Consider the following 25,532-nt stretch of genomic DNA (forward strand, 5'->3'; position numbering starts at 1 on the left):
CAATTCTAATCTTTTTATATTTTGATAAAAATATTATGCATGGTTCGAAAGGAGTTGATTATAATGATCTTGATCCAAAAACTATTTGGATTTCTCGTATTTTAGGTTTTAATACATTAAAACATGAAATTTATAGGCCGAATGGGATTAAGATTATTTTGATATAAAAATTAATAGGAGATGAGAGAGAAAAAGATAATCTCCTTCACTTAACCTCTTAATATATATTAAAGAAATTAATTTCTCTTTTTTTCTCTAATCTTTGAAAATGAGGCTAGATGGGGAATATTTTTCAAAAGGAGGCTAGATAGGAAATATTTTTTTGTAAAGAGGCTAGATAGGTAAATAGTTCCCGTTTACGTCCTTGTCTCGTAAATTAAGATTTGGTTTATGACACTGGCCGCATAGGAGCTTTTATGCGTACATGAAAGTATGAATAACTTTGAGTTGGTAATGATATTCACTCATAACAAATTGTATTCATAATATTTGATTAAAATAAGTTGATAAAAAAGTAAGTAGATTTATTTAAATTCTAAGTAGTTAAATTGTAAATGACAACTTCTAAAATATGCACGTATCACTAATTCGATAATTTGGCGGCATCGATTGAATCATTCATCTAAATAATTTTATTATAAATTTAGAGTTTTTCTGTGTTAAAAACTATAGAAAATTTGCTATTCTAACTGAAGCATCCATTTAGTTTATAAAATTAAAATTTCTCAAAGAATAATCTTCTCGGAAATAATTATTCTAGAATTGGATTCAATTAAAATATATTTATTTAGTTCATATTTTAGAATATTTAGAATTATATAAACCTTATATTTATGTCAATAAATTTAGTATATTTTTTTTTTCTATAGAGCATATGATGATGAATATTAAATTTGAACGAAATATTTTAGTCTATTAAAATCAAGCGCCCATTAAAAAAAAAGAAAAAAATCAAGTTTTAAATTATCATATTTTATAGTAATTTTTATTTATATATTCATACTTTTTTTTTAAAAAAAATACTAAGTTAAAAATTAAGGTTCGTTTGGACTTAAAACCAAAATCAAGTAGGATTTGGACCCAACATGCGAGACCGAGTTCATCCGCACGGCAACTTTGTATGCGGTGATTCGCACGGGTGCCTCTCTGAAAAAATCGCACCGCATGGGGTTTTGACTTTTTGACTCAACAGTGGCGTGCGACCGAACGAAAGTTTGGCGCGGTCAACGTTTCCTCTCCACAATTTATAGAGAAATAAAAAAAAAATTAATGAATTAAATAACGCACACAAAAAAACAAATTGCCATAAAAAAAAATTAATTTTTTAATAATTTTTTGAGTTTACGTTTAGGCTCCGGTCACTGTCACGTGAAATAAATGCGGGGCCGCATGATCGGCTCTCGAAATCACGACCGTTCGTTTCGCTCGCGGTTGTTGTGATTGACCAATCACGCCGCTAATCTCGGGGGAGATACAAACAAACTTAGTTCGTTCCCGGGGTAAATTTCAGACACCACCCTATAGTTTCGCATGATCTTACTTTAGTACTCTATAGTTTAAAGTGTATCAAGTTAGTGTGCTGTAATTTTATTTTTATTTTTTTCGTCAGCTTCTTCTTTAATATTTCGCTAAATTATATACAAAAAATTTTAGATACCCCATCCAGGTTTATCGAATATTCATTTTAGTACCTTTTAGTTTTAACTTTGTCACTGGTTTAACGAAAAAAATTAGTAGAATCGATAATAAAAAGATAAAAATAAAACTATAGAACTCTAAATTAAGATATTTTAAAGTACATGGTACTTAAATGAGAAAGTGTGAAATCACAGAAAGAGTATTTGAAGTTTTTCCAAAAGAAAAAGAAAAATTTGAGTGAGGAGCTGCCCAACAAGGACGGAAAGCTCCTCAGATGTTGCCACATTGTTCAAGTCGGACGCATTTTAAATAAACAGCTTAGGAAGACGGGCAATACAGTCCAATCTACTTAGGTACCGTTTAGTTGAATATAATTGCAACTGTACTGTAGTTATAATTACATATAAATACACATTTAGTATTTTGTTTGATATATTTAACTCCGACTCCTGCAATTCCTACTACAGAAAGAGGCCCAACTGCAGCAATTGAAACTACGTCCAAATTGACTATATTTTCAACTGCAGCAGTTGGAAACAGAAAAGTTATGCTTACCTCTTTAATTAACTTGCAAAAATATTTTTTTTTTATGTTGGAGGTAATCTTACCGTTATATATATAAATGATAAAGTTTTAAAAATTATTTTTCAACTGTATGTAACCAAATAAATTATTTATAGTTATATCACTTTCTATCACATTCAGCCAAACATAACGCATGTACTGCTGCATTTTCAACTGCATGCATCTTCAACTATACTATATTTGTAAGCTATGAGTTTAATGATTGATATTATTTTACACGATTATTTCTAAGAAAATAAATAAAATGGATAATTTGCTAATTTTCTCTTAAAAGAATCAACCAACTTTATTAGTTGCGGACCTGCTAAATTTGCTTAGTTTGACGAAATGGAGCACCGGCGGCGGCAACGCTATGGTCATGTTTTCCATTCTGTTAAGTCTTGCAAAATTTTCTTTTTTTCCTTTTGATTACTGGGTCTCTCAAAGTAACAAAATGGATCGGATCTCATTGCGAATCTCCGTAAGTTTTTTTTTTTTTTTTTTTTTGAGAGATAGGTAGTACGCTACCCGCTTCGTTTTATTTCATTTAGAAATAAACTTAGCTGAAAATGTGAATCAACTAGGATTCGAATTTGGGTCTCGGATACCAACCACCAAGTCCTTTGCCACTTGCTCTAGGGACGATCGGTCGAATCTTCGTAAGTTATTCTAAAACATAGAGACTTTTGCTTATATATCTCTTACTGTTATTCAAATTTTCAATTTTTTCTTTCTTATTTTTTAAAAATATTCTTCTAAAACCCCACTCCTATTAGTAAATTCTAGAGGTTAAGGGGATATTTAAAAAAAAAAATTTCAAACGGATAAAGATATTTTTGAAGTTTTACGGAGCATATTAGATATTATCCCTTAAAAATATATGCGATTGAAACACACGACAGCATCTGTACTCTACAGAACTCCTAGCGAAGTTTTGGCCTTCTTCTTGCCTACTTTGGAAACTCAGGAAAAAATTTGCAATAATTAATCACCGCTATCTACTACAATAATCGGTTGGCATCTTAATCGCGCTCTTATTACAATTTGTATAAAAATTAATTCTTTTCTCGTACTTTTTTATTTAATAGTGTATTCTGAACCGTTATTCCAAACGAAATCTTACGAAGGTTAGGAAATGAGAACTTTCTGCAACGTCAAATTTCTGCGACGAATCAAATATAGAAAATTTTAATTTCTAATCCATATTTTTGAAAATCTAAAAAAATACTGTGAATAAAAGATATCATAAGAAAACAAAAAAGAGAGAGAGAGAAGGAAAGAAAGCAATGTTTGCCTAATATTCAGTAACCGACAGTAACATGGACCAGCTAAATAGAAGTTAATTAAAGAAAAAGCTTGCATTGATTAATCCTTAATTTATTCTCCAAAGCATTCTCCATTATGACCAATTATTATAACTATGGAAAAACTTCAAAAATCATCCCGTGGTTTCACACTTTCTTACTTTAGTACCCTATGGTTTAAAGTGTATCAATTTAGTGTCCTCTGGTTTCATTTTTTATCTTTTTAATATCGATTCCACTAATTTTTTTCGTTAAATCAGTAACAAAATTAAAACTAAAGGGTGCTAAAGTAAATATTCGATAAATCTAGATGGAATATCTGAACTTTTTTATATATAATTTAACGAAATATCAGCAGAGAAGCTGACGAAAAGATAAAAATGAAATCACAGTACACTAACTTGATACACTTTAAACCACAGATTACTAAAGTGAAATAGTGTGAAACCACATGAATGGTATCTGAAGTTTACCCTGTAAGGCTATAACTATTATGACCTTTTCCTTTCCATATCATCATAGTTGCAATTGAAAACTTTTTTCTTTTTTTTTTAACAATAAAATATGGGGCACTAATCTATACTTTGATACAAAGACTTAAATACAAGTTGGAAAAAAAAAACAAACATATCCCACAACAAATATGAAAAAAATAGAAAAAAAAATCAAAAATAAGAAAGGAAAAAAGCTAATACATAACAGTTAATCAAAATAAAATGAAGTGGAAGATTTTTATGTGAGCTTCCATCTAATCAAATTATATCAGTTAAGGAAAAGATTTTTTCCTTTCTTATTTTTGATTTTTTTTTCTATTTTTTTCATATTTGTTGTGGGATATGTTTGTTTTTTTTTTCCAACTTGTATTTAAGTCTTNGGAAAAAAGCTAATACATAACAGTTAATCAAAATAAAATGAAGTGGAAGATTTTTATGTGAGCTTCCATCTAATCAAATTATATCAGTTAAGGAAAAGATTTTGATGTCAATTCATAATGGTTCCCAACCTACACAACTAAATACAATTTTCAAGCTCTAACCTAAACCCTAACACACAAAAAAAAAAAGAAGAAGAAGAAGAAGAAAAATCTCAGCTTCTTTACCTTGAAGTCATTCTAAATTTGGGCTAATCTTGTTTGTTACAAAAGTATGGCAACTTCCTGAACTATCACTATTTTGAGTCGGCTATTTAATTTTTCAAAATTTTAATTTTACTATCAATCTTTTTAATTTGCTCGATTTGAATCAGCCAATGAATTTTTGACTGAAAAACTTGAATTATTTTTGTAGGTTAGTTAGCATCATATAATTTAGGTAACTATAAATTCGTTAAAATAAACAATTAGCTTAAATTTTAAAGTCAAAGTGCCATTGTCCGATTTAAATAAAATAAGGTGAAAGGTTGGATAGTACAATTAAAATTTTAAAAAATTAGATAGTCGACTCAAAATAGTTCATAATTCAGATAAGTTTTATACGTTTTTATCTCAAGTTACTTGTGGCAAAGTAGGTCTAAAGGAAGCCCTCGGGCTTGAGTTTAATTGGGCTTGGATTACCTAATACTATTGGATAGAAAAAGAATTAAGACGAAAGCATATAAAGATATAATTATTTATTTAAATATTTTAAATTGAAATGATTTAAATAGCTATTTAAATTTATACTCATAGAAAGTATTTGATAGTTAAATAAAATAAAAAAGAAAGGTATCTATTGAAATTCCAGTAAGATTCCCCAGCTGAATATATCTATGAGCATGCAAATCAAGTCCAAACCTATTATTCTTAATTTCTTATTAAATATAACATATAAGATCAGTATTAATATACTGTTCTCTATTGGTTTAATTTTTAGGACATAAATAGTCGGAGCAATAAATTCTGAGTTCGAGTTTCACGTGCTCTTAGTCTCATTAAGTTTCCTTCTACTTAATTCACATTCACATGATCTTAGAATATATCTTAAGCTTTTAGAAATAAATGATTCACTTACACTAATTCTACTAGACTCCTAGTTTAATTAAACTTTCTCCTATTTAATTCAAGTTTAATTAAATCTCTCTTTCTTCCTATCTCTCTCTTTTGAGAAATTATGAAAAGCTCAAAACAAAGTCAGAGAAATTAAGAAAGATCAAACTCAAAGAGGCATCCCCAAGAAAGAAAGAAACCAAGTAATCTTTTCACACTTTTGAGGTTACAATTGATCATAACTCCACAGGATCATTAATAAGCAGTTAATTTGGAACAGCTTGTGACATGCACTTTTTCAGATCCTCATGATCAAAACACTTGTCCTACAAATTGTCAATGATCAGGAGATGGATCATGAGAACAGCAGCACCAGAAGTGCTTTGGCAAAAATCTAGCAAAGAAAGGAGCAGCACAGGAAATCCATGAGACTAGAACTGCAATCATAACAGCAAGAACAACTGCAAAAAAAGAAAAAAAGGAAAAAAAAAGATATACCAACAAAGATTAAGAAGTGTATAAATATATATATATATATATATATATATATATAAAAGAAATCAGTGAACAACACTATGCACACTTACCATTCATTGATTGCTCTATCTTGAAGATCATCTGAGCTTGACATTGCTTGGGAAGAGGGTGGATCCATTCTCTCTCTCTCTCTCTCTCTCTCTCTCTCTCTCTTTCTTATCTTGGTATATTGTCTTTTGTGGGTTCCAAGAAGGGAGAAAAGAAGAGTGGGGGAGAAAAAGAAGAGAAACGATAGGATGAGTGACCACTTTAGGAGCACATGGGACCTTCTCACATCTTAAGTGGGGAAGGTTAATTCCTTGTGCAATATATTGTGCCCACATGTATGGGTGTGACATGTGAACTGAGCTCTTATACTTTTAAAAGTATCAAATTATTGACGCTTATAAATTTTCAGTCATTGAATTAAAAAATATACGGTTAGGACGATAGTGATATCTTAGGATTGAGCGAGTGATTGATTTAATAGTATGATTTAACAGTTAGAAATAGTCAAAGGAGTGGATCTAATGTGAAAAACTTTAGCACTAAATGCTGGATACTTTTAAAAACATTATAGCCGGATTCGGGGCATATTATATTTTTGATAAATGTCTTTGGTTTTCTATTATGTATTTTTCACCATATTTCTGCTGTATTGACACTTAATATATAAAAAATTGTGATTAAATTGTGCACATAGTTCGAGACGCTATATAAAATTTACGAACACAATATGTAAAAATAATATTATAAAATATCTGTATGTTTTTATGTATGGTTTTTACTGAAGTCTATGGTGCACTAATAGTGAGGGTAAATGGAAATGCCAATTAAATTTCCGCTAAATTAAAACGTATTTGCCATGGATTAATTAGTACAGATGTGGTAACATGTTTTTCCATGAAAAAATAAATAAATTTAAGAGCCTGTTTGGATATCTCGTATTTTTATAATAGAATAATTTATATATTACGGGTACATAGTGCATTTTTTAGCATTATAATGAGGAGAAATTACCGACCGTCCGTCCCTAAAGCAAGTGACAAAGGACTTGATGGTTGGTATCCGAGATCCAAGTTCGAATTTTAGTTGATTCACATTTCTAACTAAATTTATTTATAAATGAAATAAACGAAGCGGATAGCGTGCTACCTATCTCTCAAAAAAAAATAATAATAATGAGGAGAAATTTCAGAGATACAAGTGTTTTATTAGTCTTTTTTTTTTTCACTTTTACAATAAATTTATAATACTTTTGAGATATTTCTGTTATTTTTTAATGCTCCAAAACACTCTTCTGTAAATGTGAACACTGTTTTTCTAGAAAACAACAAAAATATATATCATCAATATAAGCTTATGAAAGGGCGATACGTTTCGAGCCCTCCCCGCGTTTTGCGCTCTCCGCCCTCCCGTACGGCGGCGCCCCNTATATATATATATATATATATATATATATGTATATATATATATATATATGTATATATATATATATCTCTCTGTAACGAAATACAAGTTTTGTAAGTTAGATAGTTAAGAAATGATTTTTACACTAATCTGCTGGAAACAGAAAAACATATCTCCGTTGCTCCGCATACGTTCTCTGTAATCAATTGCCTCGATATGGTTAGGTAGTGCGTAGTAAGTACTAAACGGACTTGATTCTCAAAATTTAATTTATTATAATTTTTAATTCAAATTTTTAGATTTGTTGTAATCAAGTTTTATAATCCAATTTGGTTAACTAAATACTGATGAGTTGCTAACTTAGAAGTTACGCAGCAGTGTGGTGATTTATGATGTATTAGCAAAACGTCAATTTTGATCGACTAATTTAGATTGTGGAATTTTATTGCAAATAATTTTGAAAGTTTGAGTCTTAAATTATTGCAAATTAAAATTTGAGGACGAAATATACAACTTATTCAAACAAGAATAAATGAAAAAGATATTTATACGCTTTCGCTCTTTACTTTTTTTTTTTTTTTTCAAGGAGAAATAAATAAATAAATAAAGAAATAGTAACTAAATGAGCTGAACCATTTATATCCTTAACCATTTTCTTATTCTTATCCATCTGTTTCTGAGTCTCCACAAAATATATATATCTCTCCTCTCTCTCTCTCTCTCTCTCTCTCTCTCTCTATATCGCCATGGCGTCCGTGCGAGTTCTCCCTCTCCCCATCCCCTCCTCCTCATCCTCCTCCTCCGACGCAAACCCAAGCAAGGTCGTCCCCTACAGAAACCCTAGATTCCTCTCCAAGCCGCCCCGCCCCGCGCCGCTCCCCTTGCTCGCGACGTCCCGCGCCTCCTCCTCCTCCTCTAGGGTTCCCGACCCCCTCGTCCACCGGTGCCGCGCCTCTCCCTCGGCCTCGTCGTCGTCCTCCTCCGGCGACGATTCCGAGCGGCGGTGGCGATGGGACTCGCTCCTGCAGGACGCCGTGCGCAACGCGGTCAGGAGGCTGGAGGAGTACTTGAGCTCGTACTGGAACGCTTCGGCGAAGAGCGGCGCCGCGGCGGGTGCGGGGAAGGAGGGGGAGAAGGGACAGGAAGGGTTAAAGAAGGGAGAGGAGGAGGAGGGGAACGATGCGGAGGTGGAGGAAGAGGAGGCGGAGAAGGAAGAAGATGAGGATGGGAATTGGAGTTGGGAGAGGTGGAAGCGGCACTTTGCGGAGGTCGAAGAGAGTGAGAGGCTCGTGTCGGCGCTTAAGGTTAGTTTTTTCATGAATATTTTTGTGTAATTAGCTATTTTTGGTATAATTAGGGATTGCATGAACACAATTTTGGGACTTACTTTTGTACTGCAAAGAATTGCAGCTTAGTGAAGTTCGGAAGTAACGATTTCATAGTTTTGTTTCTGAGATTCATGGCCAATTATCACTACTTCTAGACGATTATGATCAATTGAGCTGTACATAATGTATAGCGAATCCGTTTACATTGGAAAACAATAATTCGTTTGTCACCTTCCCTGAAAACATTAGCTGTTTCATTGTCAACAGATGATACCTGGGAAATATATCTTCTTGAGATGTCTATTCTTTGTTTTTACTATTTTAGATAGCCCAAATTGCAGGAGGAGAAAACTATGTATCACCAGCTTTAATGCATTCATTAGCAAATTGTAAGAGAACAAGTGTTTGATGTATCTCATATGTGATTCACTATCTTATGGGTCATAAGATTTTGCTCTGAAGTTGAACAACTCCATTCTTGCAAATGACACGTTCTTATAGGATGAATGCAGGAGACCTTATCATTCTTAGGCACTCTATGACACAAGTTCTGCAATTTAGAATGAATTCTAACCACTGATTGCCAAAAACATGCATGGTACTGGTAGACTGATACCCTGTTTCAAGTTTGGTTTAGGCATAATGGCTACAATTATTCTGTATATATCTTGCATTGTTCCTTGTTTGCTATGAGGAAAAACTGCAACTCTATGTACATGTAGAGAATGCTTTTGACTGTGTTTTCCTCTGTTTCATTTTTATATGGCCTCCATTTCCCTCAAATTCTTATTAGATTATTGTTTTGCTCTATAAAAATTACTATTGGATGGTTATTAGTGCCTTTCCTCATAATATTTTCGTTTTGTTCCAGTCACAATTAAGGGCAGCTACTGCTATGGAGGATTACGAAGGTGCTGAAGAGTTGAAGTTGGCAATAATTGCTGCATTGAGAAATGATTCTGTGGGAGGAGCATTTTCTGATCTGAGTGTAAGCAACTTGTCTTACTCTAGTTTAAGCATACTCTTTGGTTGATATATTGTTAATTTTCTCTGTCGCTGCAGAGAGCTGTGAATGAAGAACGCTACGGGGATGCAGCTTATATTCGAGATCATGCGGGTACAGGATTGGTTAGTTACCTACAGATACATCTAAAGATTTGAACATGCTATAGTTCTTAGAGAATTAGTTTTGCTTTCCCATATGTATGGCAGCTATTACTAATTATAACGATTGCAATAAGAACAGTTGATCAATGCATAATATCATGTATAGTTTGACCCTCCTATCCTACTTCCTTATCTGATGATCACTCAAGAATTTGTTTGCCCTAACATTTCATTCAAAATTTCTTTAGCCCGTCTATGCATCATTTTCTCCATTTGTTAAAGGGCTACAAAATGTAATGAACTGTGAAGTTAAATCACTCAAAGTTCATATTTTCTACATGCTCAATTTATAATTTGTGGACATAAAATTTTTTTGGTTACTATTCACTGGGAGATAAGAGAGGCGGAGAGAATGCTTCAAATCTGTGAGGAGAGAAATTAATTCCATGAATAATAGAGTTTTTGCTTACTTTAGAAGATGCCAAATATTTAGAATCAGATGGAATAATATGTAAAAACAACATGACAGTCAAATATTTTGCACCTGGGATATTGTAAGAAAACAAAAATAGAGTGCATAACCAAAAGCACCCAATGACTTTCTTATAATAAGATATACCGGTAATAGAGGAATACTTGAATTGGTTACCTTACCTGGTCAAGATATGATTGATTACATACGGTTTATTGCAGCTATATATGGATTTTTGACTACTGTATGATATTAGATATAGTCATAGAACTATTCTTATTTGTTGATATAGTTTCAAGGATGTTCTCGCTCCTCCTATAAAATATCTTAGTCAAATTCCAGTGTTTTCCATTAAAGATTCTGCACCCTAGGTGGTGGTTTGGGAACATAGTCTGCTGAAAAAGAATAAGAAAGCATAGCCATGAAAGTATCACAGCCACTTGTGTTGGACTAGTTGTTTGTATTATCCTGTGAAGCAATCATTTGTGCTGCGTCCTTCTTTTTGTTTCTTCTACATTTTACCTGTGATGAAAACTGATGCTTCCCTTTTCCGACCACATGCAGCTGGGTTGGTGGTATGGCATTTCAGAAAATGCTGCTGATCCTTATGGACGAATTATCTGTATAAGTGCGGAACATGGGAGATATGTGGCAAAAAGTTATCACTCAAGGTCCATTATGTCACCTTCTGATAGTTTTACATGGGGTTAAGAACATATTTAATAACTCTTGCGATGTTAGTAGCATGTAGATTGTAGTCTCTTTTGTACGTCTATCAATTGTCGTCGGTACTTTTCGTAGCAGTCTTTGCCGACATATATAGGATTTCTATGAAGAAGGATAATTTCTAGAATGACCCATTTCAGCCTCAAAATAAATTTGACTGTCTCTCTATGTAAGCATTGATGCTATGACATCTATGTAAGCATTGATGCTACGACATCCATCTGAATTGTGCGTGGAATTTGATAATTGATGTATATTTCATGTATGTCTCATATATTCTCAAACCGTTATTGTTCATCTCATGTATGTTTAAACTTTAGGCATGCATCTCAAATGCTTCTTCTAGGCATCCTTGCTTTCTCATACAGATAAAAATAGGGAACAACAAGTTAATATTGGTGAATTCTGCATCCATGAATAATTATGCTACAAGTGGCTTTTCTTCAATTTGATAGTAAAGACCCTTTATTCCAATCTTTGCAGGCAGTTAGCGTCACAAAGTCCACCTTTTCCTCTATTTGAGATTTATTTAACTGTGAAAAATGGAGAATACAAGCAACAGGTACTGTGCGTGATTTTACAAATTCCGCCTCTTAATTATGCATATTCTGAGTTGCTTTTCATTATAAATCTGCTCCTTTAAAGTTTTCTTAGTAATTAGGTTTCTCTGAGCACCATATTGACTTTGCTTTCATTCTTTTCGGAAGTTGAGGGTATATATTATGAAGACACAAAAAAAAGAAAGAAAAATCAAACAACAGATATAAGTGAAAAATAGAAAAAGTATCAGAAAAAAAGATGTGTTAACATGGATTTACTTGCCATGGTACTGGCTGGCTAGCTGGCTATCAGCATGGCTTGTGCTGTGGGACTTACAGTGCTGACAGTTTGGATGGCACGCTCGTATGCAGAGCCCCTTCGTAAATGCTGACTTGCATGGAGTGATACGTCCTTGCCTTACAGGAAACATAAGAGGCGAAATGAAGTAGAATTAAAGGTTTACATAATATTTGTGAAATAGTAATTTGAACCTCTGACATTAAAAAACATGCCATAGAGCAAACAGTTACTAACTTGATAACAAAATGCTACAATTAACCAATAACTTCTATTGAATATAATTTCATGCCAATCTCCCTGTTAAGTGACTTTAAATTTGTAACTCAATCAAGGGATCTATGTGTAACATCGCTCCCCGTGCTGTATGGTCTCTAATGGAATAGTCAGTTTGGCATGTTTTGGCTAAGCCTACGCTGCTTGCTTCCAAGCATTCTCTTGGGAGATTTAGTCATTATACTAATGCAATACGTAAAGTGGTCACCGTGTTGTGGTGTTCATGGCTAGGCCTCCTCTAGACGTGCACAACAACTGACGTCAATATAATGTGCAAGATGATTGTCGTTATAAATGAAAGATAATTTGTGGTGTCCAAAATATTTTTCATTCTATTACATATCTTTTATGACGTGTCCTATGAAATAGTTGTGATTTTGAAAGTTACTAACGATTATCTGTGTGGATAAAATCTTAGTGGAAATTATGTTAATTCTTTTGCAATTTAGTTAGTGTTGAACATCACTTTGTCCGCTATGCTTATTTCAGTTGCATATTGCTGGATCTTTATACATGAAATTATTCCTTACTTGACCTTCTGCTGACGTTGCTATCCGCATATTTCTCAGGCAGTGTACTTGAAACCGATTAGTACTGATTCTGGCAAGTTCCAGCAAACTTCCACAGAGAAATCAGATATTGGCAGTGTAGACTCACTAGATAGTTTGTTAGAAGGAAAAAGTGATCTATTCACTGAAGAGAGGGATGATGATTCTGATTTGGCTGGTCTGGCTGGTCTCCAAAATGTGCCCCGAGATATGATTCCTGTTTTTAAGGTCAAGGTCTTAAAAGTGGTATCATCAGGCAAAGTAGACAAAGATTTTATTTCTAAGATTATTGATCAGATTCTGGAGGAAGAAGATGATGATGACAACGATGATACCGATTTAGAAAGTTCGGATCGAGAAGATATTGGAGATGAGAATAAGACTGAAGAACTGGGAACTGATGCTCGAGAGGCAACTAATGCTACTGAGGACCAAACCGGAGCAACAACAAAATTGTCAGTCAGTGTTGTTAAGCAAGAAGATGTGTTGCGTAGGAGGATAGTTCAAGTGCCGGCTAGGCTTGAGAAAAGGAATAATTTATCATTTTCCTTCTACATTGAGGATGATGGTGAGCAGCACAAAACTGGCAGGAAAAGGCGTGTTTCACAAAATAAAATTGCTCCACATTCAGTCCAGCATGACTCTGAGCTTGTTATTCCTGATCTTGCTAAGGTTATTGGCAGCAAGAAAAAAGTATCTTTAAAGGTTAGTAAACTTCCTTCCTGCTTTTCCTTTTCTGCTAAGATTATGGGGCTTTTTTAAAAACTGAATAGTAATGGCTTTTGGATCATTTCGTAAGACTGCTTTATTGTCTTTAATCGGGTCTTTTGATAGTACTCTGCATTTTTACTGTTTATTGCATGGTACAATGCATGGACAGTATTAGAGGTGAGGGCAACTTCAGTACTTGGGATGTATTTACAGTGTATAGTAAATTGTGACATTGATCTCCCTTCTTTTGGTTCTTGACTTCAACTAGTATTTGGCTACGTAATTGTCTATGGGATGCTTCCTCAAATAAAATCAAATGATTGCCTCTTGATTTATAAGAGCATGAGGAGGTACTGACAGAGTAGACCAATGTTGCAGGGTGTAAAATGTGTAGATTGTAATTATGTAGGTATGAATAATCTTGTGAAACTTTAGTAGAATTAAAATATTGTGATTAAGTAGAAACAGAAAATTTCTACTACAATTTGGGAAAGCTAAAAGTGTAAGCTGAATTAATGTGACCAATTTTCATTCTCTAACTGTATTTTCACAATAGGAATTTACGTGATCCTAGATAACTATTTATTCTTGATGAACAATTTATTTAACTATTGCTTATGTCTATCTTTTTTGATTAGTTCTCTTATATTTGAGATATGGTTATTCGTTATTCAAAAAATTACCGTTCAAGCATTTACTTGCTATGGAATGAGCAGGTATCTTGACCAACCAATACCATAACCGAAAGCAAGGGTCAAGGCGGAGTAAATTGGCTTTCAAAAGATAGTGTGATTTTTGTAAAAATCAGAATGCATATTTTTCAAGTTATCCCTTGGAAGTAACATTGCAATTAACCTGTTGCAGATATTTAAAGGTGATCGGAAATCGAGCAGTAATAAAGTGAAAGAGAAGGCCCATCGACCACTTTCTGGAGCAATTCATTTTAACCGCATCATGTTACCACAAACTTCAGATCCTCTTAGTGGTATTTCACTGGATAACACTCTTATCTGATTTCTGTTGTTGCTAAAACAAGTTATTTAACTGAAAAATATTACTATTGTAGGCCTGTATATGGGTACATATGGAATTAACTCTGAAGTCCTCCATTTGAGACGCAAGTTTGGTAGCTGGCAAGAGGATGAGGCATCTCAGAAACAAAGGGATTTAGAATTTTACGAGTATGTTGAAGCCATCAGGTTAACTGGGGACCGCAATATACCAGCCGGTCAGGTATTATTTTCGTCTCGAACAAATCATCTTTTAAGAAGTAATACCAGCTGGTCAGGTATTTCTTGTCTCAAACAAATCATCTTTTAAGAAGTAATACGGTAAAGGGTGTTTATGAAGGATGCCTGTCTTACTGTAATGCTGGAAGTATGCATACTTTATGTAGCTATTACTATATTGCATATATTTAAAGGATGATATGTTGAATTCTAGAGAGGTGTACTGTGCCATATATTAGTATTTTGTACCCATTTTTTTATTCTTCTGAGTTTGGAAAGAAGAAACAACAAAGGCTTGAATATTAGCGGATGCATGCTTACATTAATCAGCTAATTATATATTTTCTTTCGAATTATGTATAATATCAAAATTATCTGCACTTGCTTCGTAACACTTTGCTGTTGGTGAAAATCTGTATCAAGTTCCAAAAGAAGGGTAATGAGTTAAAAGCATGCTCGACATGTAGTTTTGACCTAATGGGTTCAACAGGTTGTCTTTCGTGCAAAAGTTGGCAAGCAAAATCAGCTTCCTCACGAGGGGATAATCCCAAAAGAACTCGGAGTGGTACTTTTATATTCTTTTTCCTGTTTTTCGTTTTTAGTCATCTCTACTTGTATTCAGGTATATGCTAATTGGTAAGTGTAACTCAGGTTGCTAGATATAGAGGACAAGGAAGGATTTCTGATCCTGAATTTAAAAACCCTCATTGGGTTGATGGTGACCTCCTGATTCTTGATGGGAAGGTATCTATCTTCCTTATTAACTATCTGTTTGTTTGCCTTCTTATGAGGCATAATTTCATGTAATGCCGCATTGAATTTTGCAGTTCATCAAAGAGGGCCCTGTTATTGCCTTCTTCTACTGGGCGCCTAATTTCCATCTCTTTGAATTTTTCAACCGGTTGAGTCTTCCTACCTAGATTACTACTGCATTGAGGAGGTGAAGACGACTCGTATTGCAGAGTCAGAGGTACATGCATCCAAAATTTTTGACATCTAACGTTTACACAACTGCAATTATATGATTTAATCTGTTTAGGAATATGGTAAGGAGAAAAGCTATGTGAAGTTATGGAGTCATGATTTCTCTTTTTTTTGCTTGTATCATGATATTTACATCAACATATGAGGTGAAACATCAAGTTTCTCCTCGAGTTCTATAGCTTACCTAATTTTGCAAACTTTGCATATATGGTTTTTAATTTGGCGACCGAAAAAAAAAAAGAAGAAAAGATAGTAGCAACTTTTAATTTTTGGGTTTCTTTTGTTTTCTTTTGAAAGGTGCAAGCTAACAAAATCAAGAACTAAAGAATCCATCCTCGCGCATCTTCAACCGCATAGAACTTGAAGGAAAGAAGAAAACATTGACAATTGCCAGACTAGCATTCATTTCTAACTTATTCCCTGTGATCTTATTTATTATTTTACTTGTGGCCTTTGTGTTACATGTGTGATTTTCTGCTTTGATTTGTTGAATTGCTCTGCTGCTTCTCTGCATCCCTTAGTCAAGTTAAACTTGACCATCACTTAATAGACCTCGCCACCGCGATCTCAATTTGATCCTCTGTAGTTTCTTTTATCCTCGTTTTTGGCTTTTGTCAACTGAGTTATCAATTTTAGGAACAGGTTTTTGGTGGATCGGCCCTCGGAAATTCTTTATCCTTCATGTGATAAGGAAAGCGCAGATATGCGGATCTACTTCGTCGGCCTTTTTGTCCATCTATTGTACAGTTTAAATTAAATAAATTACATGCTCAATGAGCATGACCTACTACATTCATTTGAGGTGTTTTTTTTTTTTTTTCCTTTGTCCTTACTGGAAAAGAGCAGCTGTATGAATATGAATGAAATTTTCCTGTGAGACAGTCAATTTATTACACATAACGTAACTCTAGCTGGATATTGTTTCCTTATTCCTTTATTTTAAAATTTATTTTTCCTTTTCTGATGCTTTGCCTTCGAATGTTTCCCGTTCATTATTTGTACTTCTGTTTATTTCTCTCATTCGGGCGGTGAAAGTGTGGGATTCGTGCAGGAACTATGATGTTCTGTAGCGCCAAAGACTTCGAGCAATCGCCGGTGAGCCATTCTGCGATTCGGAGAAGCATGTCGCCACCATTTGGCAGAATGAGGTAACAACCTGCTACATGATCAATACATTTTTCTACGATCTTCTCTGCTTGGAGGTGCACTGAAGTAGGACTCAGAACTGTTTAAACTGATTTGGTACATCACTTTTATTAATGTTTAATAATCATTCTCATCAGATGATGAGAACACAACAAATCTGATCATTCACATGCACTCGAACGAAAATCAGTCACCCCAGGCACTCTCCGGGGAGTTGCACGAACCGGGCCGAGTCCCTGCAGTAGTCGTACACCAGGTGCTTGGCTCGGACCCACTTGAGCTGGCGCCGCTGGTGGGGGCTGAGCCCGCTCATCTCGGGCGCGTCCCACCAGTGCGCGGCCTCCTCCCCCGGCCCCGGCTCCGGCGAGCCGGCGTCGATGTCGAGGGCGCGGAAGGCGGAGACGAAGGGGCCGTGGGACCAGTTGGTCTTGACCCGCCCGCCCTGCGTGGCCCAGTCGTTGGCGTTCCACACCGACGCATACACGCCCATTGGCTGGGATTTGGGGAACGGGATCCCCTGCAGCTCCTTGTTTGGGAACATCCTGATGGGGATCCCATCCACCAGGAACCTGTCGAAAAAGAATATTTACTGCTATTTACTAATATAATATTAGGCGCACTGCTGTAAAGCAGTACTTTCAGAAAGAGCAATGCTATTTCTATATCCAAAAGTGAGCGTAGATTTTGTGCCTTTATCATTAAGGGCCAACTTTTCCGTACGTGTTTCATCACTTTATATTTTTATTAATACCAACCAACATAAATTCTTGTATTGTAAACGTAAGATTTATACATACACTTGTGCTATATGAACCCATAAAAATTATAATTTAAACATATTAGTTCTTTCATTCATTACCTGTTTTCATAATACGGCTAATTTGAAACAAAGTCTTAGTTTACAGTATACTTTAGCGGCCGACGATGAAACACGAATACAGTCGAAAGTAGAAGCAGAAGCTTATGCAAAAGAAGCGAGCAGAATTGTTATAAAGACAGTTAGAAGTACCTGACATGGTAACGGTTCCATAGGATGGAATAAGTGTGGAAGTCGGCCGTGGGGTCGAACCACAGGGAGTGGCGCTGCTCGCGGTTTCCGGTGCCGTCGGCGTAGACGTTGGTCTGGACGAGGTAGGGCTCGCCGGAGACGTTGCCCAGGAACTCAAAGTCAACCTCGTCGTGGTTCGGTCCGTCTGACGACATCTGTATGTTTTGTTCTTTTTCTTATTGAGTTCATGAAATAAAAATTGGTCCAAAACATATATATTTATTGATGTACTCAACTTATATACGAACTCTCATACTCAAAACTGCAGTGTTACTAAAATTGCTGATGCAATTTATTTGATCCTTGAGCGAATAAAATAAAAATAACTTTATTAATATTTTGATAAAACAATAATAAAAAAAAACACTTACATAAAATGCCGTGACAGTTCCGGCGGAGTCGCCTTCGATGAGCTTGATCTGCATACTAGCTTGGCCAAACAGGTACTTATTTTTGGACCCAAAACCGCACCCTAAGATATCCAATTTTTTTTTTTTTAAAAAAAAAACAGCTTATCAAAGAAGCACAAATAAGCTTTTTTTTTTTTCTTATTAAAAGTGCTTTTCCCAGAAGCTCTCTTTAATAATAATAATAACAATAATAATAATAATAATAATAAATCGGGCTTTTTTTGCAAATAGCCTCCTGATAAATTTTACTTTTAAAATTGGCCCTGTCAAAATTTTATTTGCAAAAATGGCCCTGGTCCCGCCACGCAAGCGCCACGTCAGCGCCACGCGGGCGGGGCTGGGCTATGTGTTTAAGTTGAACACGGTGAACCATTCACCGTGTTCAATATAAAATTTTTGTATTGAACACGGTGAATGATTCACTGTGTCCAATACAAATACCTCCAACTTAGTCAAAAATGACTAAATTGTGGGTATTTGTATTGGACACGGTGAATCATTCACCGTGTTCAATTATTTGTATTGGACACGGTGAATCATTCACCGTGTCCAATACAAATACCTCGCAGTTAACCATTTTGTATTGGACACGGTGAACCATTCACCGTGTCTAATACAAAAACCTTGTATTGAACACGGTGAATGGTTCACCGTGTTCAACTTAAACACATGGCCCAGCCCCGTCCGCGTGGCGCTGATGTGGCGCTGACGTGGTGGGACCAGGGCCATTTTTGCAAATAAATTTTTGATAGGGCCAATTTAAAAAAAAAAATTAGTTAGGGGGCTATTTGCAAAAAAAGCCCTAATAAATCCAAAGGTCCAAACCCGAAGTGTTGTCGAGCTTGAGCTCGACAACTGGGCCGTCCCCGTCGAGCACCGCGACGTGATCCGCGGCCCAGTACGGCTCGAAGAGGTCGGTAAAGTTCGCCGCGGTCGCTAACGTGAGCAGCGGCGCAATATAGCACAGCGCGCAGAGGCTACTGCTACGGTGCGCCGCCCGCGACGCCATGGTTCTTCTCCCGCTGCGAAGTGCTCATGCATCGAACTCCTCTCTAGTATTTATTGTACATGTGAACAGTATTCGAAGTTTGAGGGGTCTGTGGGTCCCATTTGATGACATCACGGGACCCGGCGCGGCAAAAAGTTAGGTGAAAAATCACGAACGATCAGAACAAGTATTAACATTAGCTTCAGTATCTATCCAGCAACGAGAAGAACTATAGGCAAAGTTAACATTAGGCAAACTAGATCCTAACTTGATAGTGAAGTTAGAAGGGTCAGATTCAGCAGTCAGTATATTCATCTGGCGCTCTGATAGAACTTCCTTTTTTTTTTCTTTGATACGAGAGGTTGAGTCTTGTCAACAAAATATCAGCATGATATAATTTCCGTGCCGATAATACAGTTCAACACTCTCTATTCTTTAAATTAATAAATAATTTTTTTAATAAAATTTAGAAAAATTAATAAAAATATATAATAAACACTTAGCATATTTTATTGCTAAAAAAATAAATATTTCATATCATTATGTGTCGACACACATGTATTTTTTATGATCAGCATGCATCGGTACCATCAGGCACACACCGTGCTGTATTATGCCGATAAATTTTTGACACAATTTTATGCCACAGCACTTAAATCCTTGATTTGCTGGACATAGCGGATAACCACTTTATTTTTCGACGGTGATTCTCACCCCGTTGTAAATTTATAATATTAGAAGACCTTTAGTTGATAATTTAAACTAACATTGGATTCTTAAACACTTGTCATTAGCATGATTGTGATTAAAATTGTTCTCTCCAAGAACTAACTCAATTGGGACCATTAATCACTTGTTTTATTCCCCTTTGTTTCAAAAATAATAGGCAACTTGAAGCAAAAAGGAACTGGATTCCCTTTTGATTAACAAGTTATTAATTAACATTGGCCAATGAAGGATTTGATTAATAATTGAACCCATGCATGCGTTTGATACTAAAATTGGGTAAAGTTGTTTGCTTGTGCTTGTATTTAATAGTAATGCTATCATAAACTAATAAAATGATGCATCTTTTGAGTTAAAAAGGGGAGCTTATTATATATAAACTGTGCTATCCAGCAATGCAAAGGTTATATTATTGGTAATGTAAAAGGAAAAGTATAAAGGTATAGTAGCATACATACAAGGGAAAACTTCAAATACCCCTTCTGTGATTTCGTGCTTTCTCATTTTAGTACCATGTGGTTTAAAGTGTATCAAATTAGTACCTGTGGTTTCGCACTTTCTCACTTTAGTATCCTGTGGTTTAAAGTGTATCGAGTTAGTATCCTGTGGTTTCGCACTTTCTCACTTTAGTACCATGTGGTTTAAAGTGTATCAAGTTAGTGTCCTGTAGTTTCATTTTTATCTTTTCGTTAGTTTTTTTGTTAATATTTCGTTAAATTATATACAAAATACTTCAGATACTCCGGCTAGGTTTATCGAATATTCACTTTAGTGTTCTTCAATTTTAACTTTGTCACTAATTTACCCAAAAAAATTAGTGGAATTGATAATAAAAAGATAAAAATGAAACCAAAAAACACTAAATTGATATACTTTAAACCATAGGGCACTAAAGTGAGAAAATTTGAATTCACAGGAGTGGTGTTTGAAGTTTTTTCTTTTCTTTTCTTTTTTTTTTTTTTTTCATATATGTTAAACAATGATGATGATGATGATGATATTGTTAGGGAAATGCTTCATACATACTCTATATATATATAGGAGTCATCTTATAAGCAAAAAAAACATTAATATAAATAATTTTTGGAGACATTATAATATGTCTTATAGTACAAAGTAGATATTATATATGGTTTCTTATATTATTGCTCGGTTTGAAATTATGGAAAAAGATGAGTCAGTCAATAATATTTTAATTTTAAAGTTTAAATTAATTATTTTAATAAGTTTATTGTTGTGAGAATTATATGAATTATACTAATTAAATTATAAAAATAAATAATACATTTAAAATTTAAAGTTAAAATATAGATGACTAATTTAAATTAAATAAATTAAAAAATTAAGGAATAAAATTAAAATTTAAAAAGATTGGATAGGTAATTCAAAATAATAGTTTATGTTTTTACGTAAATTATTTTTATCAGAAAACGCCCGCTCAAATTCCGCAGGAGCTCACCCTCTTCCTCCTCCGCCACCTCAACGCGTCGATTTAGGGTTAGGGTTAGGGTTAGGGTTAGGATTAGGGTAACGGTTCGGATAAGGGCTAGGGTTTTGCTCGCCGGAGCAAGAAGAAGATGTACTCAAACCAGTACGACGGGGGCGGCGGCGGCGGCAGCTCCTCCCTCTTCTCCGGTGGCGGTTTCATGCCCTCGCAGGCCACCCAAACCCCCGAATCCGGATTCTCCAAGGTCCTTTGAATCCTCGCCTCTTTTCCCTGTTCAAATCATCTTGTTAGGGTTTATATGCTTCTCCTTCTGTTGTTTATAGATGATAAAAATGCCTGCTTTGATCCCGAAAGAGCTATATGCTTCTCTCCTTGTCGATTATAAATAATAAAAATGCATGTTTTGATACTGAACAAGCTATATGCTTCTCTTCTTATTGATTATAGCTGATAAAAATGCATGTTTTGATGCCGAACACACTATCCGATGATACCTCTGTGTGTGTTAAATTGTATAAAACAACCATTATGCTCCAAAAGCTTAAGCTTTTAGATAACGATATTTTTATATTTTTATATTTAAAATTCCTCATGTCTAAATTCGAGATTTTTTAATAGGCTCATGACATTGACTTAAATTAAATGAAAGGAAAGCTGTTATATTAGGAGCTTGGCGGGACTCAAATTCAGAATCTCTTGCTCTGATACCAAGTTAAATTATATGAAACAACTGTTATTCTCCAAAAACTTAAGCTGTTAGAGAAAGGTATCTTTATATTTTTATATTTAACACTGCGTTTAGGGGATTTTTGTTTTCCGATAGTAACCTAGGATCTTGATTTCATTCTTCGGGAGTTCCTTGTAATCTCGATTTTTTCAAGATAATGTATTTTAGTTATGTAATCTCGTAATCAAGATAATGTATTCTAGTTACGAGATAATGTAATCTCGTAATCTCGACTTTTTTCAAGATAATGTATTCTAGTTATGAGGCGATTTGTTGTATTTGACAAAGAAAAGAAAAAATTGGCATCTTTTCATATTCATCATCAACTTGTTAATTCATGCCCCTTGCGTGAACAAAAGGGATACGCTGATCAAAATGCTTGTGCGTCCAAACAAGGTTATTGTGAATTGCTGTAAGAGCGGGAAATCTGAGTTCAAATCTATCTAGCCTTCTAACCTCATTTAATTCCCAACATGGTCGAAATCTGCTTGCATATGGGAGAAAGCGTTGAATGTAAATGATTAAATCAGTGTTCTTTTGTAGCTTAAGTTGTTCTACGTAGCTCCTTTGATCATCTCACTCCCTCTTGCCCTTCTTCTCGTGCTGTCCCTTCAGAGTCGGGGCGTTCAGACGCTGCTCCCACTTACAGTGAAGCAGATCCGCGAAGCTTATCAATCCTCCGATGACAAGTCCAACTTTGTTATTGATGGCGTCGAAGCAGCTGCTGTATTAATCTTCTTTTTCTTTTGACCAAATTCTTTAGCTTGAATGATTGTTCTTTTGTAATGGGGGATGATGCTGCTACTTTGTTGTACTGCAGGCGAGGCTCTTGGGCCGTGTGGTGAATAAGGTCGAGAGGGTCACCGATGTCTCCTTTGCCCTTGATGATGGCACAGGAAGGATTGATGTCCACCGTTGGTTAGATTTTCTTCAATCTTGGTCCCAGTTTACAGCCCTTTGATTTTTTCTTTTCATTAACCGATCGCTCCTTTGTTTCTGTTCTGCTTCCTCTTATAGGGTCCAAGACACTTCAGAAACAAATGAAATGGCTGCTATTCAGTAGGCTTTGGAAATCGCCTTATTTGTTGCTAAATAGTTTGATTAGTTCCTTAGCTGCATGATTTTCCATATTCTATCTTTTGACTTTTTAAGGAACGGAATGTATGTTGTCGTTGGTGGTAGCTTGAAAGGTTTCCAAGGCAAAAATCATCTGGTGGCTTACTCTGTTCGGTGAGCTTTTTGTGGCTTTTTTGGTCTAATTCTGTTCTGTTGTAACAAGGCTTGGGGGAACCGTTGGTGCTGATTGTTTCTTTAGCTGTACGTTTTATTTAATTGTATTTTTGCTCTTTGTTAGGCTTAGAATCAAGCAGGTAGGATGGTCATGGTATCTCACATTTAGGCATATTTTGGTCATGTTTATTTGTTGACATGGGGATAATTAGTAGGTTTTAGACATCATTTTTGCCGTGCTGCATTTGTTTCTCTTCTCTTTTCCGTCTAGAGATAACCTTTCTGTTACTCTTCTGTTGCAGACCTGTGATTGACTTCAACGAACTCACACATCACTTTATTGAGTGTATTCATGTTCATCTTGAGAACACCAGACAAAAGGTAGCAATGTCAGAAATTCATTTTATGTGGTTCCGATTCTTTTCTTTTTGTGTTAATGCGGCAGTTTCATTATGTTTTATAGCTAGTTGCTGCATATATAGGATGGTGCACTATTCCCCTCATTTTGAATGGTTTAATTTACTTATTTGTTGCATTGTTGAGGTCCAGGTCGTCGCATCAATGGGATCAACAACTCCTTTCATTAATGATCAAAAGGGATACCAGACTTCTATCCCCAATCAAGTAAGTTGATTTGAGAAAGTGTTTTTTTTTTCCCCCCTCCATTTGTTTTTAAATTTTAGTGAACTACTCTGGAACTTATGTTTCTTATCATGTATTGTCCTTTCCTTTTGCTTGCTCTTGTAGTTTTCCACAAATCCGCCAATGGCGGCTGGACCTGAGACTGACATCCGTGACTTGGTCTTGAATGTTTTCCAGGAACCATCAAGCCTGTGAGTTCTCTGGAAATTTTAATTTGTATTAACAATTCGACAATATCTCTTCCTTTTTAGGAGATTGATCGTCTCAATTACAAACTTTTTTCGCTAGTCCTGGCGCTCAGCCGTACCTACATGTAGAGATAGATCAGCTTCTTGTATAAATGGATTGAATAAATTTGGGCCGGTTATCAAAGGAGTCAGAAAACAGTTGCAGTAAATGGTTGGAATAGATATTGCGACAACATTTAGCTTACCATTTAGTATTGACTAAAATTTATAATCTACCACGGAAGCAATTTTAAGATGATAAGCTTTTTATCTTTCTCTGTTCAATAGCAATAAGGGACTAGCGAACTTCGATTCAAGCCCATGTTTAACTCGCTTTTCCTTTTATCTTTCTCTGTTGAGTAGCTTCTTGACTAGTCAAATTTTTAACCGTCGTGGCAATAAAGTTCCGCAGTCCTTGTATTCGTGGCTGCTGTTTAAAGCCATTATATTGCGCAGTTTACTCTTCTCGCTGTTAGATTTCCCTGTGTTGAAGAATTTCTTGTTTCGCTCTGCTGAAGGGCTCGTGAGCATGGATTGCATGTGGATGAAGTTGTCAGACGACTTGGACTGCCAGGAGATAAGATCAGGTCCTTCTGTGTGTGTGCGCGCGTGTGTGTAGGACTAAGCGCAAGTTTCTTAGATTTGTGACTCTTTTTTGCTGCTTTGTTGCAGAGATGCTGTCGACTACCATGTTGACGTTGGCAATATATATTCTACAATCGATGAATATCATTACAAGTCTGCATGCAATGGCTGATGACCTGATTCGCAAAGTTTGAAGGCGGGCTTCGTTTGTAACTGCACCATTACTTATTAGTAAGTTAACAAATATGAATATCCTATCCATGCTCCCTTAGCTTGTGCTAGAAATAACCGTAACCTGGAGACAAAAGGGAGAAACATAGTACTGCTAGTCACTTTATGGAATTTAATTTTTGGTTGCGATGTTGTTGTCCTCCTCACTCTTTGTGCATGTGATTCGATCTCGCAAGATCGGAGTTTTTGGATAGTCTTTCGGTGTTGTTATTTCGTTTGTTATCTTAATCTTCTTCGTTTGTATCTCGCAACTGCTTATTGTCGATTCAACTGAGTTATACTTGTTACCATTTTCTTCATTTACGCTTCGGCCCTGTTTGGATGCATAAACATTTTACTGGGTATATCTGTTCGGTCTTAAAATGAACTTCATATTCAGCTTTTTAGCCCCTTTTTTTTCAAATTAAATGTGCTGTCCAATATATTTCTAATGTTCAGTTACACGATATTATTGAGTATTTTATTCTAATTTCTAAACTGGCTTTATTTGCATGATAATTATCTGTGAAACC

The 25,532-nt window shown here is 35.2% G+C and overlaps 3 protein-coding genes and 1 long non-coding RNA gene across 10 annotated transcripts; 2 read left to right on the forward strand and 2 right to left on the reverse strand.

The window, feature by feature from the left end:
- On the reverse strand, window positions 5,656–6,314 carry LOC109707983. Its single transcript, XR_002215622.1, has 2 exons — window positions 6,057–6,314; window positions 5,656–5,863 (listed from the first exon to the last, which is right to left on the reverse strand). It is a non-coding gene; the product is annotated as an uncharacterized LOC109707983 (long non-coding RNA).
- LOC109707442 (protein EXECUTER 1, chloroplastic) lies at window positions 8,072–17,927 on the forward strand. 6 transcript variants are annotated; one of them, XM_020228696.1, is made up of 13 exons: window positions 8,072–8,699; window positions 9,595–9,711; window positions 9,786–9,851; window positions 10,867–10,973; window positions 11,512–11,590; window positions 12,711–13,394; window positions 14,265–14,385; window positions 14,467–14,633; window positions 15,120–15,194; window positions 15,281–15,373; window positions 15,457–15,599; window positions 16,665–16,761; window positions 17,792–17,927. In XM_020228696.1, the coding sequence occupies exons 1-11, from the start codon at window positions 8,142–8,144 to the stop codon at window positions 15,547–15,549; spliced, it is 2,160 nt and encodes a 719-aa protein (XP_020084285.1). In that variant the 5' UTR covers window positions 8,072–8,141; the 3' UTR covers window positions 15,550–15,599; window positions 16,665–16,761; window positions 17,792–17,927. The 6 variants fall into 6 exon arrangements, with proteins under 6 accessions (XP_020084285.1, XP_020084284.1, XP_020084283.1 ...); XM_020228695.1 differs by having other exon boundaries at window positions 17,658–17,871; XM_020228694.1 differs by having other exon boundaries at window positions 17,665–17,871.
- On the reverse strand, window positions 16,840–19,228 carry LOC109707443 (xyloglucan endotransglucosylase/hydrolase protein 9-like). Its single transcript, XM_020228697.1, has 4 exons — window positions 19,043–19,228; window positions 18,179–18,279; window positions 17,769–17,962; window positions 16,840–17,328 (listed from the first exon to the last, which is right to left on the reverse strand). Exons 1-4 carry the CDS (start codon window positions 19,224–19,226, stop codon window positions 16,950–16,952), a joined length of 858 nt encoding a protein of 285 aa, XP_020084286.1. The 5' UTR covers window positions 19,227–19,228; the 3' UTR covers window positions 16,840–16,949.
- Window positions 21,349–25,319, forward strand: LOC109708014 (replication protein A 32 kDa subunit B). 2 transcript variants are annotated; one of them, XM_020229580.1, is made up of 10 exons: window positions 21,349–21,622; window positions 22,721–22,831; window positions 22,926–23,023; window positions 23,123–23,164; window positions 23,258–23,335; window positions 23,638–23,716; window positions 23,879–23,959; window positions 24,083–24,168; window positions 24,723–24,791; window positions 24,877–25,319. In XM_020229580.1, exons 1-10 carry the CDS (start codon window positions 21,509–21,511, stop codon window positions 24,959–24,961), a joined length of 843 nt encoding a protein of 280 aa, XP_020085169.1. In that variant the 5' UTR covers window positions 21,349–21,508; the 3' UTR covers window positions 24,962–25,319. The 2 variants fall into 2 exon arrangements, with proteins under 2 accessions (XP_020085169.1, XP_020085170.1); XM_020229581.1 differs by having other exon boundaries at window positions 21,352–21,622; window positions 23,885–23,959.

The sequence above is a fragment of the Ananas comosus genome, linkage group 3, assembly GCF_001540865.1.
Source record: "Ananas comosus cultivar F153 linkage group 3, ASM154086v1, whole genome shotgun sequence".
Taxonomy (NCBI): Eukaryota; Viridiplantae; Streptophyta; class Magnoliopsida; order Poales; family Bromeliaceae; genus Ananas; species Ananas comosus.